At 44.2% G+C, this 17,179-nt stretch overlaps 1 protein-coding gene across 2 annotated transcripts in view; it reads left to right on the forward strand.

Annotated features, from left to right (window-relative positions):
• lss (lanosterol synthase (2,3-oxidosqualene-lanosterol cyclase)) overlaps positions 1-17,179 on the forward strand; it is a 144,137-nt gene that overhangs the window by 80,891 nt on the left and 46,067 nt on the right. For both annotated transcript variants that reach the window (XM_078551676.1, XM_078551677.1), the window contains exons 11-14: positions 1,607-1,634; positions 2,410-2,466; positions 5,003-5,074; positions 15,073-15,123. In XM_078551676.1, the coding sequence (XP_078407802.1) occupies positions 1,607-1,634; positions 2,410-2,466; positions 5,003-5,074; positions 15,073-15,123 (208 nt within the window). The remainder of the gene's footprint in view (positions 1-1,606; positions 1,635-2,409; positions 2,467-5,002; positions 5,075-15,072; positions 15,124-17,179) is intronic.

Below are 17,179 nucleotides of genomic sequence, written 5' to 3' on the forward strand. Positions count from 1 at the left end.
ACTCCTCAGTGTTAGTGGCTTCCACACAGTGTTCCAGCTGTACCTTTTTATTCTTTTCAGTTGGGATAATTAATGCCCGTCACCTGTTTAACTACCAATTAGTTTTAACAAGATGATTGTCATATTAACACCCTCTATCCACCGCTCATGTCATTCCTTCAAAGAACTCTAATAAGTTGGTTAAACATGATTTCCCTTTCATAAATCCATGCTGACTCTTCACGATTACCATGAGCTTTTTGAGTGCCCAGCTATAACTTCTTTAATGATCGACTAACACCTTCCCCAAGACAAACGTCAAGCTAACTGGCCTATAGTTTCCTGTTTTCTGCCTCCCTCCCTTCTTGAATAGAGGGGTATATTTGCTATTTTCCAGTCTGATGGAACCTTTCCGGAATCTCAGAATTTTGGAAAATTAACACCAACACATCTACTACCTCATTAGCCACCTCTTTTAAGACCCGAAGATGAAGTCCAACAGGACCCGGAGACTTGTCAGCCCACAGCTCCATTGGTTTGCTCAGTACTGCTTCCCTAGTGATTGTAATTTTACCAAGTTCCTCTCTCCCTTCCACCTCCTGATTTACGGGAATGTTTTTTGTATCCTCTATAGTGAAGACAGAAGCAAAATATTTGCTCATTTCATCCACCATTTCCTTATTATCTCCTATCAACTCTCCATTCTCACTCTCAAGAGGACCAACGCTCATTTTACCTACTCCTTTCCTGTTTAAATACCTGTAGAAACTCTTGCTACCCATTTTTACATTTCTGGCTAGCTTCCTCTCATACTCTAATTTATTTCTCCTGATTAACCTTTTAGTCATTCCCTGCTGTTTTTTATATTCTGACCAATCATCTGACTTGCCACTCACCTTTGCGTAGTTATATGCTTTTTCTTTAAGTTTGATTCTTTCCCCAACTTTTTTAATTAACCATAGATGGTGGGTCCTCCCTTTAGAGTTGACATTGATCAGGTTATCTACTTGAAACCTTGGGCTAGATTTAGTCAGCCCAATGAGGGACTTGCCCACTAGTTGGCAAACGGCAGGGAGCCCCCGTCAGTTCCATGGGAGAAGCCCAACAGGAAAGCCATGTGCCTCCCACTTAATCCCTGAGCCACCACTGGATTGCAATGTTCTCAGGGATAATGAGCCTTATTGACATCTTGCTGCCAATGGCCAGGAATGCTGCATCAGCCTCCATCCTCCCACTTAATTGGTGAGGGTTTGCTCCCACTGGCCGATGCTGCAGGGCCTCTCCCACAGTTAAGTGGGCCTGGCCACCATGGTTCCCACCAGAACAGGCTGTGTTAAGTCCAGCCTTTAATTCTGTTTCTCTCACAGATGCTGCCAAGCCCACTGAGTCCTTCCAATGTTTTCTGTTTTTCTTTTCAGATTTCCAGCATCCTCAGTATTTTGCTTTATAACCTATTTAATTTGACTTATTACTAATTACCATTGTAATATCAGCAATGTGTGTGAATTAATGCAGTGAAGTGAGCTTGGGGCGCTGCAGATATTACTGATGACTGCAGCATCTCACTGCTGAACAGCATCCAAACAACCTCCATTGTAGCCTCATAATCTTCTCATTCAAATCACAGGCTTGGCCTTGATGGACTGAAGATGCAGGTAAAGTTTTTACATTCATTATTGAGTTGATGTAAAGATCACTGGGAGAGGGGACCTGCTTAAAGTACTCTATGGGCTTAAAGAGACCAGCTGCCTGGTTCTATTTGATGGGAATGTATGACCTCTGGCATATTGAATCAGAAAAGCAGTTTTCTCTTTATAGTAAATTTTCCTGAGGGTGTGTGACAATGCATTTCTTTTTTAATATATGAATGATTTTGGATACTTTTTATGGTGTTACTCATTTACAGGAACACTAAACTCCAGTGGTGTCAGTCATATTTGTTGTTCTGGCCATTTAATTATTCTAAAATGTTTTGCCACTTTTTATTTCTCTTGTCAGAATGCTTGCTACTTATCTAGAGTTCCATATTTGCTATGACTGTTAGCTGACTCACTACAAATCACAGTTCAGGTTTCCTGCTGTCTGATCATCAGGTGTTGTGTCATGAAGGAAGGTTTGAGAACACCCTGGTAGCAAAGAGCTTGTATGGCAGTAAAGCAGGAACCTCACTGGGACTGCTTAGAAGGGGTTGGTTAGAATGTCACTGGGGTGAGACTAAGACACTTGAGCTGCCCTGATTTTGGCAGCTATTAATTGGAGTTGTAAAAGAACCTGTTTATAATTATTAAAATGAATAGACTGCAAATTTCTACACTTCAGTACAGTACACTTCAATACCCAATATGGGTATTGGATATTCACAGAAAAGCACTGAAATATCTGTTCTGGGGATTCAAGAAGCATACTAAATTATGTATATCTCTGTCCCAGGGCACCAATGGATCCCAGCTGTGGGATACAGCTTTTGCTGTCCAGGCCTATCTTGAGGTAAGCAATCAAGACTACTGCAAATCAGCAAGCAGCCTGACTGGTTGAACAAATAGAATTTTTTTAATAATGAAAATATTAACCCTAAACTGAACAACTTGTTGAGCATAAAATGTGCCCTTTACTGAGGCCGACTTTTGAATGATCCAGTTATCACATGGCCTGTAATTTCTATTCCAATTTCCCTCTCCTCCCCAACTCTAGCCTGTAGACACTGGAGTCTAGCAGCATTTCCAGTAATAGCCCAGATAAGATTAGCCAACTCAGCACAAACACAGGAGTAAACAACACTCAAGAAGTTTGACACCATCCAGGGCAAAGCAGCCCACTTGATTGGTACTCCTTGCACAAACATTCGCTCCCTCCACCACCAACATCAAGTGGCAGCAATGTGCACCATCAGCAAGATGCACTGCAGGAACTCACCATGGCTCATTAGGCAGCACCTTCCAAACCTACGGTCACTAACTTCTGGAAGGACAAGGGCAGCAGACACATGGGAACACCAACATCTGGAAGTTCCACTCCAAGCCACTCACCACCTTGACTTGAAACTTTATCACCGTTCCTTCACTGTCGCTGGGTCAAAATCCTGGAACTCCCTCCCTAACAGCACTGTAGGTGTACCTACACCACAGGGACTGCAGCGGTTCGAGAAGGCAGCTCACCACCACCTTTTCAAGGGCAATTAGGGATGGGCAATAAATGCTGGCCTAGCCAGCTACACCCACATCCCATAAATGAATTAAAAAAAACACGGGGCAGGATTTTCCCCTCAATTAACGGCCAGCTAGCGTGAAACGCATGCTGCAACACTGCCGGGGTGGGGGTGGGTGCGGAAGTTCAAGCATGCCCGCAAGTGCGCATAATGAAAGCTCCCTGAGGCATAGAGCTGCCTCAGGGAACTGAAGATTTTAAAAATTAGAAATGAAAAACTTAGCATTGTTAAAAACATGTCCCCTCATGTGACTCTGTCACATGAGCAGGGACATGTTAGAAATGAAATTTTAAAAATTTTAATTTAATTTTTAATTGCTGTTGTAAACCTCACCCCACCCGTGGATGAGGTTTCCTAAAAAATCCAAATTGCCTGTAGACACAGCGAAAAATTTCACTCAGTTATAACTTGGCCTTAATAGGCATTTTAATTGTGGGCAGGTATGCTGCCAACTCTTGTGCGCGCCCACTGACCGAAATATCGTGTTAGCGCGCGCTGACATCGGGATGTTTGACCGACGCCATCACGCGTCATTTTACGCTCGAGCGATTCGGACGTGCGCCCGGCCGCTCAGCACACATTTCTGCCCACGTTTTCTTGGTTCCTGATTTGCATTGCTCAGAACTTACACTATGTGATTCATTGCCTAATAGGCTAATGGATAAAACCCTGCCTGTAACTATTTTCTACGCGTTTGATTGAGACATCAGACTGAAAAGTAAAAGCATGTGGTGGGCTAGTTTATGATGCGATGTATTTAAGGTAATTGGCAAAAGATGCAATGGCGATGAGGAAAATCTTTTTAATGCAGTGAGTGGTTGGGATCTGGAATGCACTACATGGTAGTGTATGGTGGAGGCAGGTTCAGTCAGCATTCAAGAGGGAACTGGATCTGAAAAGGAAGAATGCACGGCTATGGGGAGGGGGAGTGGCACGAGGTGAATTGCTCCTTTGGAGAACCAGCATAGGCACAATGGGCCAAATGGTCTCCTCCTGTGCTGTAAGCATTCTGTAATTCTCTCTCCATCACATTGTGAGAGTGATGACCAGCAACAAGCCCCTGCACTGTTAGTTGCACTTTTGCCGTGTTGACTTTGGGGCTGAATGGGGAAGTAGTGTTTTAGGTACTTCAGCCTGTTGTGAGTTTGGCTACTGGAATGTTGCTATCAAATGGAATGATAATGAGATCCATTGAATTCTTCCAGCACAAGTAGACCTTTTTGAAGTATCAGTACAATCCTTAGGGTCTTAATATTTTACCTGCTACAAGGAAAGGAAATGAGCTAAAACTAACTCCACCTGACATGAGATCAGGAATTCAGGCACACTGATACACAATGTGAAAATGAAGTCCTGATTTTAGCTGCAATGTTTCAGATATCCACATAGTGCCTGTTTAACTTCTTAGCTGCTGAAAGAGTAGAATTCCTAAGAGCCCAGAGTTTGTGTGACATAATGGGTGTTATATCCTTGTTCTATCTAATGGGATCAACATATCCCATTAAAAAGTTAAGGGAAAGAATAATAACTTTTGGAAGCATGTGAATATTTAAAGATATTTGGTAGTTTCTGAAAATTGACTAAAAACCAATGCAGCTCACAACAACAACTGTAACATAAGACGTCGTTTGTGTTTATTTTAAACACAACCTTCCATCAATTCCAAAATTGCAGCAATTCCATGAAGAAAAATGGTGTGAAACCTACTTTTGTTTGGGCTACATTTGTACTGCTTTCCCAGTTTCTCACCCCTATATGTGTGCATGGTTTTAATTCTCAAAATGGCCTGATGACTTCTGATATTTTGTGTTGATACAGGCAGGAGCTCAGGATATCCCAGAATTCGCAACCTGTCTCAAACAAGCCCACAAGTATTTCCAGATCTCACAGGTAATGTCAGATACTGAGAGTTAAAATTCCACTAGAAAAGTGGTACAGCCATGGCTAACTAGAGAAGTTCAAGATAGTATTAGATTCGAAGAAGCAGCTTACAATATTGCCAATAAGAGTTGTAAACCTGAGGATTAAGAGGGTTTTAAAAATGATCAAACGGCGACCAAAAAATTGAAGAAATGCAAAAAAATTGAATGAGAATAAGCTAGCATGAAATTTAAAAACACATTTTAAGAGCTCTTACAAGTATGTACAAAGGAAGAGATCAATGAAAGCAAATGTGGGTCCTGTATAGCAGAGACAGGAGAAATGATGAGGGGGAATAAAGAAATAGCAGAGATGTTAAACAAATAATTTGTGTCTGTCTTGCATATGAACGTACGAATTAGGAGCAAGAGTAGGCCACTCGGCCCCTTGAGCCTGCTCCACCATTCAATAAGATCGTGGCTGATCTGAATGTAATCTCAACCCCACATTCCTGCCTACCCCGATATCCTTTCACCCCCTTGTTAATCAAAAATCTATCTAGCTCTGTCTTAAAAATATTCAAAGACTCTGCTTCCACTGCCCTTTGAGGAAGAGTTCCAAAGACTCACAACCCACTGAAAGTAAAAGTTTCTCCTCGTCTCTATCTTAAATCGACCCCTTATTTTTAAACAGTGGCCCCTAGTTCTAGATTCTCCCTCAAGAGGAAACATCCTCTCCAAATCCACCCTGTCAAGACCCCTCAAGATCTTAAAGGTTTCAGTTAAGTTGCTTCTTACTCTACTAAACTCCAGTGGGTACAAGCCTAACCTGTCCAGCCTTTCCTCATAGAACAACCTACCCATTCCTGGTATTAGTCTAGTAAACCCTCTCTGAACTGCTTCTAATGCATTCACATCTTTCTTTAAATAAGGAGACCAGTACTGTGCACAATACCCCAGATGTGGTCTCACCAATGCCCTGTATAAATGAAGCATAAACTCTCTACTTTTGTAATCAATTCCCCTCACAATAAATGATAACATTCTATTAGCTTTCCTAATGAGTCATTTATATAAATTGTAAAAAGTTGAGGCCCCAGCACTGATCCCTGTGGGACACCACTTGTCACATCCTGCCAACCAGAAAAAGACCCATTTATACCAATTGTCTGCTTTTTGTCAGCTAACCAATCTTCTATCCATGCCAATATGTTACCCCCTACACCATGAGCTTTTATTTTCTGCAATAACCTTTGATGCGGCACACTATCAAATCCTTCTGGAAATCTAAGTATAGTACATCCACTGGTTCCCCTTTATCCACAGCACATGTGACTCCTTCAAAGAACTCCAATAAAGTGGTTAAACATAGGGCAGAATTTTCAGGTTGGTGTATGGGTGTGCGCCTGACCCGCTCAAGTGTATAATAGCATGTGGTGACATCGGGCGAGCGTCCGGATGTCACCCTGCGCGATGTTTCGTTTGGCGGGTGCGTGCAAAAGCCGGAAGTGCGCCCACCAACAATTAAGAGGGCAATTAAGCCCATTAAAGTTATAATTGTCCTCGATTTTTCGTAGTCCGTCCAACCTGATGGTTGGCGGACAGGTGAATCAGCCAGGCGGCCATTGCATTTTTCATGAAACTTCATCCAAGGGCGGGATGAGGTTTCCGTTATTAAATTTTTAAAAAATCTACGGACAGAATTTTTATAATGTATATGTTCAGGTGACTGTTAGTGATGCTTGGACATTTTTGTTTTGATTTTAAAATCTTACTTTTGAAGTCTTCAACTCCCTGAGGCAGCTCTCTGCCTTCAGAGAACTTTTATCCCGTGCTTGCCCGCCCTCATCCTGCCCCCACCCCGGCAGTGCTGAGCATCTCAGTGCGAGCTTCACGCTAGCTGACCATTAATTGGCCAACCAGCATGAAATTGCAGTCGGGGGCTGATTGCGGTTGGCAGTCCATTCCCCAGCTGCCCCTGGGGCCGCCGATCACGCCTGCACGCCAACCTAAAAATCCTGCCCATGCTTTCCCTTTTACAAAACCATGTTGACTCTGCCTGATTGCCTTGAAATTTTCTAAGCGCCCTGCCATAGCATCTTTAATAATAGCTTCTAACATTTTCCCTATGACAGATGTTAGGCTAACTGACCTATAGTTTCCTGCTTTCTGTCTCCCACCCTTTTTGAATAAAGGTAATCGAACCTTCCCCGAATCTAGGGAATTTTGGAAAGTCAAAACCAGTGCATCAGCTATCCCACTAGCAACGACTTTCATGACCTTAGGGTGTAGTTCATCCAGACCTGGGGATTTGTCAGACCACAGCCCAACAATTTGCTCAACACCATTTCCCTGGTGATTGTAATTTTCCCAAGTTCCTACCTCTCTTCTATTTCCTGATTTACAGCTATTTCTAGGATGTTACTTGTATCCTCTGTAGTGAAGACCGAAGCAAGATACCGGTTTGATTCGTCCATCATCTCCCTACTTTCCATTATCAATCCCAGACTATAGGACCAAAGCTCACTTTGTTAACTCTTCTTATTTAAATATCTATAGAAACTCTTACTATCCGTCTTTATATTACTAACTAGCTTTCTCTCGTACTCTAATATTTCCCTCCTTATGAATCTTTTTGTCATTCTTTATATTCTTTCCAATCTTCTGAGCTTCTGTCTTCTGACCAATCTTCTGTCTTCACAGTAGAAGACACGACAAACATACCAGAATTCGTGGGGAACCAAGGGTCAAATGAGAGTGAGGAACTTAAGCTAATTAATATGAGTAAAGAAAAAGTAGAGGAGAAATTAATGGGACTAAATGCTGACAAATCCCTAAACCTGATAGCTACACCTTTGGGTTCTAAAGAAGGCAGTTGCAGAGATAGTGGATGCATTGGTTTTACTCTTTCAACTAGATTCTCCAATCTTCCACAGATTGGAGAGTAGCAAACGTAACACCTTTGTTCAGGAAAGGAGGGAGAGAGAATAGGTCAGTTAGTCTGACATTAGTAATAGGGAAAATGTTGGAATCTATTAAGGACACGGTAACAAGGCACTTCGAAAATCACAATATAATTAGACGGAGTGAGCATGGATTTATGAAATGGAAATTGTGTTTGACAAATCTAGAGTTTTTAAGGGTATAACTAAAAGGGTAGATGAGGGAGCACCAGTGGCACTAGTATATTTGGATTTTCAGATACCAAGAGGTTTTACATAAGGTAATGGTAAGGTAAGCTCATGGGATTGGGTTTATATATTAGCATGGATTGAAGATTGGTTAAAGGGCAGAAAAGAGAGTCAGAATAAGCTGGTCATTTTTGGGTTGGCAGGCTGTAACTGATCAAGTGCTATAAGGCTCAGTGCTTGGACCTCAGCAATTTACAATTTATATCAATGACTTTGATGAGGGGGCGGGAGAATAGGGTTGAGAAACTTATCAGCCATGATTGAATGGCAGAGCAGACTTGATGGGCTGATTGGCCTAATTTCTGCTCCTATGTCTTATGGACTGAGAATAATACATCCAAGTTTGCTGACGATACAAAGTTAAATGGGAAAGGAAGCTGAGAGGAGGATGCAAAGAGGCCTCAAAGGCATATTGATGAACCATTGATTGGCAAGAGGTGGCAGATGGTGTACAATGTGGGGAAGTGTAAAAATATCCAATGTGCAGGAAGAATGGAAAGGCATAATATTATTTCGAATGTGAGAGACTAGTAAATATTGGTACTCAGAGGTTTAGGGGTTCTTGAACACAAACCACAGAACGTTATGCAGGTACAGCAAGCAATTAGGAAAGCAAACTATGTTACCTTTATTGCAAGAGCTTTAGAGTATAACAGCGAGGGTGTCTTACTGCAATTATGTAGGGCTTTGAGTCCACACCTGGAGTAGTGTGTACAAAACAGATTATCAGGTTATTATCACATTGCTGTCTGTGGGAATTTGCTGTTGCCAAATTGGTTGCTGCGTTTCCAACATTGCAACATTAACTACACTTCAAGTGTACTTAATTGTGGCCTACTCCTGCCCTTAATTTTTATGTAATTGGCTACAAAGCGTTTGGGACATCTGGTGGTCACAAAAGGCACATTTAAATGAAAGTTTTTCTTTTTGATTTATGTGAACATTTATGTGGCACTTGACATGGACCTCATTCAGCAGAACTTATTTGAACACACTGGGATACTCCTTGTTGAAAGAAGTATATATTCACCTTAGAAGGCATGCAACAAAGATTCACTAGATTGATTCTTGGGATGAGGGAGCTGTCCTAAGAGGAGAGTTTGACTAGAATAAGCCTATATTATCTGGAGTTTAGAAGTGATCTCATTGAAATATATAGGCCAAAATTTTCCATTTGGCGGGTGGGTGGAGCAGGAGCAGACACGGGCGGGCGCTGACCCGATTGGGGCCCGCGATCGGGGCCACACCGCCATTTTGCGCAGGCGGGCCAATTAAGGCCCGCCCAGCACATTTCCGACTCCCATGGAGGGTGGGAGTGTGCAGGTTGCGGTAGGCGTGTACAGACCACCGGGTCCAATGGCGACTCGGCAGTCTGTTTAAAAGAAGGCTTGGCAGCCTCCTGTAGGCTGTTCACTATGGCCACCTGAAGATCCAACTGCAGGGCGTCTGCTCAGCAGGGCAATCTGGAGGGAAGGGCAGAGGAGCGGAGTAGGCCAATGTGCCCCTCGGTTTTCTGATGATTCCCCTTCTCAAGGAGGTGGCAGCACGGCAGGAGGTGCTGGTTCCCCAGGAAGGGAGGAGGAGGCCCCCCCACATGACGAAGTGTGCCTGGGAGGAGGTGGCGGAGGTGGTGAGCTCCCGCGACGTGGTGCGGCGCACCTGGATCCAGTGCCATAAGCGCTTCAACAGTTTGTTGCGCTCTGGAAGGGTGAGTACCATGTTGGTGTTGGGCATTTAACCCAACAGGTAGCCTTAGCCTTTGAGGCCCCCCAACACCCCCCCCCCCTCCCCACCCCAAGTCTTACTCTCGTGACTGCATTGAATCATGTTGGGCATTTGTCGTACGCTGGGTGAGCAAGCAGATAGTGCCCATGCTTACATCAGCCTGAGTGATTCATGAGGAAATGGGTTCTCCCCCGCACTATGTGTTGCTCTTAATCGCACATGACTAGCCTGGAGTCAACCTGTAGGAGATGCAGCTAGGCGCATACTCAGAACTCCAACAAATGTCCTATTCACGGTGATGAGATTGTGGAAGGGAAGCCTCAAGGTCTCGTGGCCAAGAGCCATCTGCTGCCCTCGACGCTGCACCCCTGCTTCTCCTTTCCATAAGACCGCATGTTTCTTAAAGTAATGGACCGCAGAATGTGTCAAAGGCGGCTATTGCCGGAGGGAGAGGGGGGTGGTGTTGGGAGCAGTCGTACTATATTTTTCTAACTGATCAGCAGTAGCGTGGAGAGGAGGCACTGGAGGCCTGTTATGGGCCACTGGTTGGCGTGCACGTGCAGATTACGTGTGCGATTAGCCGCAATGAATGGTCTTCTCTGTTTTTCAGGAGAAAAATGCTCACAGTGCCTCTGAGCATTTGCGGACTGGAGGCGGCCAGGCCCAGTTGCTGATTTTGAGCCATTTCGACCAGGAGGCCCTGGAGCTTGAAAGGCGCCAGGTCCACAGGTGTCGGTGAGGCTGGGGTGGAGCGGCCAAGCATTTGAGGTCCACAGTGACATTCGCTCTGTCTTCCCACCATCCAAAGCACTGATGATTGTTTGAATCATTATTGTAGCAACATTGCTCATTTACAGACTGATAGGGCAGAATTTTATGAGTCAGCGAACGGAGGCAGAGACAGAGAGTGCCGATGGCGCCAGCAACCAGAGGACTGCAGGGGACCATGCACATGCTGAGTCGGGGCGTGATGATATGCCTCTGGAGTTGTCCGCGATGCAGCAGCTGCAGGAAATGCGGCTGGGTGTGTGGTAGCATCTGGGAGTGATACATGAAACTATGCTTCGCTTGCTGTCTGTGATGGAGGAGTCCATGCAGAGCATGAGTGATGCCATGAGCCTCATGTCAGAGCGTCATGCTGCCTCCATGGAGAGAGTGGCGACTCTTGTGGAGAGGGGCTTCCAGGAGAACAAGCAGCTTCTCCTGGGGATACGCTCGGACCTGCAAGCCCTCACAGCGCCAGTGGCCACGGCTGGTCATTACCAATGTGGGAGATGGTGTGGGCTACAAGCTTCCCAACTTGTTGCCCATCCATCGACGGTGAGCAGGGAGGTCCGGGACGACCTCACGTTGGCGGAGCAGCTGCCTGCCGTATCTGTGGGCTCCTCTCACGGCACTCCAGATGAGGGCAACAGCTGCTCCGCCCCTCTCCCAGTGACCGCTTCATCGGGTGAGGCTGCGACGACTGGAGAAATACCAGCTGTGGACCTGGCAGATCCCTCCCAGGCGGGACCAGCACAGGCTCCACGGGCCAGAGGACGGCCGCCATGGTCATCAAGGACAGCAGAGTCAGCAGGCTGTCTCAGAAGCCACTCCGAGCGACACAGCTGTTTGGGAGACACCGCAAAGATCATCTACCGAGCCCTGGAAGGAGCCAGAGGCATAGAAGTTCAGGGCAACTGTGACCATCAGAGCCACTGGCATGGGGTGTCCTCCCACACGGTTAGGAGAGATCTCAGGGCCAATCATCTGACAGATGTAGTTGACTGTCTCCCTTGACAGTTGGAGCCTCCTTTGGCACTGCACCTCAGTCATACTGAGGTAGTTGCTTCTCCGCCTGTATACCCTGGCAGCAGGATAGTGGTGTCTTCTTCAGCCCCTTCCACCTAGGACTACCTCTTGGCCCTGCACCCCTTGTGCCTGTCCTCCCAAATGTGGCTCCCCTGGAGGCTGATTGTCCACTCCTAGCCTCCTCCTTATTCTATCCCTCCCTTCCTCTTCAGAGGAGCTGCCTCCAGTGGACATGTCAGAACCCATACCCAGGCTAAAGGGAGGCCTCCGGAAAGCTGCAGGCCCGATAAAGATCCCTGACTGCAGAGTGCTGACCTGAAGGTTAAAAGTACACAGAAAGCTGCTAGAATTCGTTCTGAACTGCTGCAGATCACACAGGCAAGTTTAAAAAACTTTCTGCAATAAATACTCACAGATCAGATTGACAACCCCACTGAGCCCTCTTATCCCGCCCATGGATGAGTTTTATTAAAAAGTCGCCTGCCCGTTGCGCCCGTGCACCAAGCTGAAAATCGGCGTCGATTGCCGATTTAAGGGCCTTAACTAGTCTGTTAATTAATGGCGGGCACGTATCGAACTTCATCACGCGCCCGCCCAACGAAATATCGCGATGGCACGCGGTGACATCGGGACATTTGCTCGACGTCACAGTGTGTCATTTTACATGCTGACATGCGGCCCCCCTCCCACCGCACGTCAAGCAGAAAATTCTGCCCATAAAGTTCTTCGAGGGTATGAAAGGGAATATGCTGAGAGGCTGTTTCCGTTGTCTGTGGAGCCTCGACTAGGGGTCTAGTCTCAGAATAAGGGGTTTAACTATTTATGACTAGGATAAGGGAAAAATGCCCTCACTCTGAAAATCTTGTAAATCTTTGGAATTCTGTAGCCCAGAGGGTTCTGGATGCTCAATTGATAAGTGTATTCAAGACTTAGATCAATGTAGGCACTAAGGAAATCTAGGGATATAAGAATAGGACGGGAGATGTAGAAGTTCAGTCATGATCTTATTGAATTGCGGAGCAGGCTCGATAGCATTGGCCTCACTTACAAAAACTGATTTTGGACTAGCCAATATGGAAATTGAGCTGGACCACAGCTAGCCTTAAGGAGTATTGAAAGCTGAAGATTTCTGCTGTGAGATATCACTTCTAGAAAGAAAGAGCTTGCATTTATATAATGCCTCTCTTATTATCAGGATGTTCAAGAACATTTCTTCAATCAATTCCTTTTTCAGGTGTAGCCATTGTTATACATGCAGACGTCACAGGCAATTGACACTCAACAGGGTCCCATAAACGAGAATGAGATGTGACTAGCTGATGTATTTTCATGGATGTAAAAAAGAAAAAAGTTGATTGTGACATCAAGAGACCTCTGAATAGTAACAGGGCATCTCTAATGTCCACCTTGAACAGGTAGACTGGCTCTCGGTTTAATATCTCATCCGAAATACCAACTTAGGACTTAAGCAAATAATCATGGCTGACCGTATAATTCAGTGCTGGGATGGAGATTAAATCAAAATTTAATTTAGAGGAGAGAGTGCTACCATTTTGCCAAGCTGATGATTTTGAAAGCCAGTTAACTGTCGCTGTGCTTTTTCTCACTACATAATTCTAGGGCAGGAGTGTCATATTCAAACTGTGTGTCAGTTGTGGATCAAGTTGGCAGTACTCCTGCCTCTGAGTAAGAAGGTTGTGGATTCAAGTCTCACTCCAACACCTGAGCACATAATCTAGGCTGAGACTCCAGTGCAGTACTAAGCGAGTGCTGCACTGGCAGCGGTGCTAGTTTTCAAATGAGATATTAAACCAGGCCTGTCTGCCCTCTCAGAACATAAACAATCCCATGATACTACTTCAAAAAAGAGCAGGGTTATTATCCCTTGTGTCCTGGTCAATATTTATCCCTAAATCAACATCATTAAAAAATTATCTGGTTATTGTCACATGTGGGAATTTGCTGTGTGCAAATTGGCTGCTGAGTTTCCTACATTACAACTGTAATTATACTTCAAATGTTCTTAATTGGCGGTAAAGTTTTTGGGAAATCTGGTGGTCATGAAAGACTATGTAAATGCAAGTTTTTCTTTTCAATTTATGTGGGCATTCTGGCACTTGATGTGGACCACATTTCAGTAGAAGTTATTTGAACATAATAGGAATCAAATTGATATGTATTTTGCCGATTTGAGTGTAAAACAGGTTCAGTATATACCAATTTCTGAGTGTGAGATTCTGCACCTAATCTGCATCAGCAGCAGGAGTGTCACCATATCGGTCCTCACTGTCTTTAGATGTCCCTGGCAATGGCCTGAAATTGTTGTTGGAACAGTTTAAATATGCAAAGTGATGTGTGCCTGTTTTAGGACCTTTTGGCAAAATTTATGGAAGAACCAAGTGGAAAGTGCTCCATACAAGCTCAAACTAAATTTTCCAGCTTGGCAGAAATCATGAAGGCTGCATTTACATTCCACACATGGCAATAGTGAGCAGACTGCTCTTCCCCGCTCCACAGCACTACTGTGGGCCTCTGCCGACTGTACTCAGTCCTTCTGTAAACCCTGCACGTATTGGAGTTTATTGTGGTTCCTGAAATTCCTCAGTCTCAAATCATCTTGTTCCTCATTCACCCACTAATGAGAACAGTCTTTCACTGTTTACCCGTCATTGGTCATTGGGCTTCTCTCAACACTGTTCCCATATGCCATATTACTACTGCTGCTCCCAATTCTGCAGGAAATGTTGGGTCTCATACTTACCCTGTCCCTCTCTTCCCCTCCCAAGGCACCATTCCCTCCAATCACCAGTTCCTCATCTCCCTATCCTCGCTGATCACACATGCCTGTTGGATTCTTTCAAATAAATAAACATTGGTCCAACTTCAAGTTTTATATTTTTGTACTCCATAAATGTTTCAGTTACATGTTTAAGTTTTTAGTTTGAAGCTGCCCTAATGGACACAGCATACAATATCCAACTTATTGACCCTATTAGTTTGTACAAGATAATGCCAAAAGGCAGCAGTCACCGGAAGATCAGAACATTCAGAGAGAGATTATTGATTGCCACTATTTGCAATCTCTGTTGTATTATGATGCATTATGCTGACCCGCTGATTTATATTTAGCAGTGGAGGTCTTAAGGAGTTGACACACACTGAGTCATCATGAACTAGTGAAATAGGCATATGAACAACCCTACATGCTACTGAATTTCTCCTTAAAGGTAATGGAGAGAAAAGGGACGGAAACCAGGCTAGTGTGAGAACTAAATAAACATAAACATCTCCCACCTTAAATCTGCTGTTGTTTTTTTTACAGGTCCAAGACAATCCTCCCGATTATGACAAGTATTACCGTCAGATGAATAAGGTAATTTGTTTTCAGATGCTGATTCACAAACTCAAACTTCCACTGCTGTATTTTTTGATCCAAAACGTGTTGTAGTTTGAAGATTTTTTTCCTGCAGTGAACTTGAAATCACCATCTTCCCTCTATTCTTAAAAAATGAATGATCTCCCTCCTTAGAATTCAGAGTGATAGTAAGCAGCAGTTTATATTTTCATGACAAATCTTGTGTAAGAAATTGCCTGAGTGCTTGAATGGGGGGGATGAGCCAGAGATTGAGCACACAGTAAGGATTTTGGGGAGGAAGAGGTGGCACTGACCAAAGGTATGAGTTTCTGGGAGATTTTTGAAGGCTCATCGAGAGTGAGCAGCACTGATTTTCAGGTCGGAACCAAAAGAGCCCAAGAGTTTTGCTGACTTTGAGCTATAGGAGATGAGAGCTCATTTAGGACTTGATAACAGACTGGCATGTGGATAATAAGGAAGAAAAGGCAATAGGTAAGTGGATAATAACAACCCTGAAGTTATTGATAGTGTTTAACTGTGGAGGAGATGCTTGGAATGATTGTTGGAGGTTAACTTTTACTGTAAACATTTAATAGAAAGATATTCAATAATAGTTCCTTTGGCGACAGCAGAAATGACTATGTAGAGATAGGAAGAGACAGTTTTGAAAAGGTTCAGTAACTGCATTGGCATAGAGGGAAGTCTTGCTACAACTGTACAGGCCATTGGTGAGGTTGCATCTAGAGTACTGTGCACAATTTTGGTTTCCTTAAGTGGGAGGGATACACTTGTACTGGAAGCAGTTCCGAGAAGGTTCACCAGGCTGATTCCTGAGATGAAGGGATTGTCTTATGAGGAAAGGTTGAGCAGGTGGGGCCTATACTAATTGGAGTTTATAAGAATGAGCGGTTATCTTATTGAAGCGTGTAAGATTCTGAGGAGGCTTGAAAATAAGGGTTGTCTCCCATTTAAGACAGAGATGAGAAATTTCTTCTCTGAGGGTCATTAGTTTTTGGAATTTTCTTCCACAGAGAGCAGTGGAGGCTGGGTCATTCAATATATTCAAGACTGAATTAGAGAGATTTTTGATCTACAAGGGTTATGGTGGGACAGGCAGGAAAGTGGAGTGAAGGCCACAATCAGATCAGCCGTGATCATATTGAATGGTGGAGCAGACTCAATGGGCCAAATGGCCTACTCCTCCTTTTTCTAGAACTAATAAAGAGGTTCTGCTGAGGGAATATGAGGACAAAAAACTTTGGATTACTACCTGAGTTATGAGCAAATTGGCATAAGTGTTGAATGCGTGGCTCAAAGATTGATTTCCGGAAAATGGGTTTTGATTCATGGAGCACTGGCAATAGTACTGGGGAAATAGGAAGCTGTATTCACCAATGTCCCACTTAAAGAAGCCATAGATATTTGCGCTGTAACACTATATCATCACCACCACCATTGTGTGAATCAGTATTCATTGAACTTAGGAACTTGGCAACTCGCGCAGTTGAGTTCAGTTTAAATGACACTATGTATGCCCATATAGATGGTGTTGCCATGGGATCCCCTCTAGGCCCAGCTCTCGCAAACATCTTTGTTGGGTTCCATGAGAAGTGTCTTTGATGGAATGATACCTAACCTCCCACCGCTCGTATATTTAAATATGTGGCTGATACGTTCGCTATATTTAAAGCTGCAGCTGCACGTAATAATTTCCTTGCGTGTCTTAATGGACTCCATACTGCGTTCAAATTCACCTTTGAATTGGAGCAGTCAAATGAACTCCCCTTTCCTTGACGTACTAGTTGAGAAATCTGCCAGGGGGTTCTCTACCATGGCCTACCTTCACTGGTCAACATGTGCATTGAGATTCTTACAGTTCCACACACTATGAGATTGGTCTAATCGGCAACTTTGTAAATAGGACCTGAACCATTTGCTCACCATGCAAGCTTGATGTTGAAATAGGACGCATCAAAAGTATCCTGCAGGATAATGACTATCCTGATCAGATAATTTTGCACTGTATATCATGCAAACTCATGAACGGGCCTAAGGCCATCACTTTCGGCCCTGA

The sequence above is a fragment of the Cetorhinus maximus genome, chromosome 11, assembly GCF_964194155.1.
Source record: "Cetorhinus maximus chromosome 11, sCetMax3.hap1.1, whole genome shotgun sequence".
Lineage (NCBI taxonomy): Eukaryota > Metazoa > Chordata > Chondrichthyes > Lamniformes > Cetorhinidae > Cetorhinus > Cetorhinus maximus.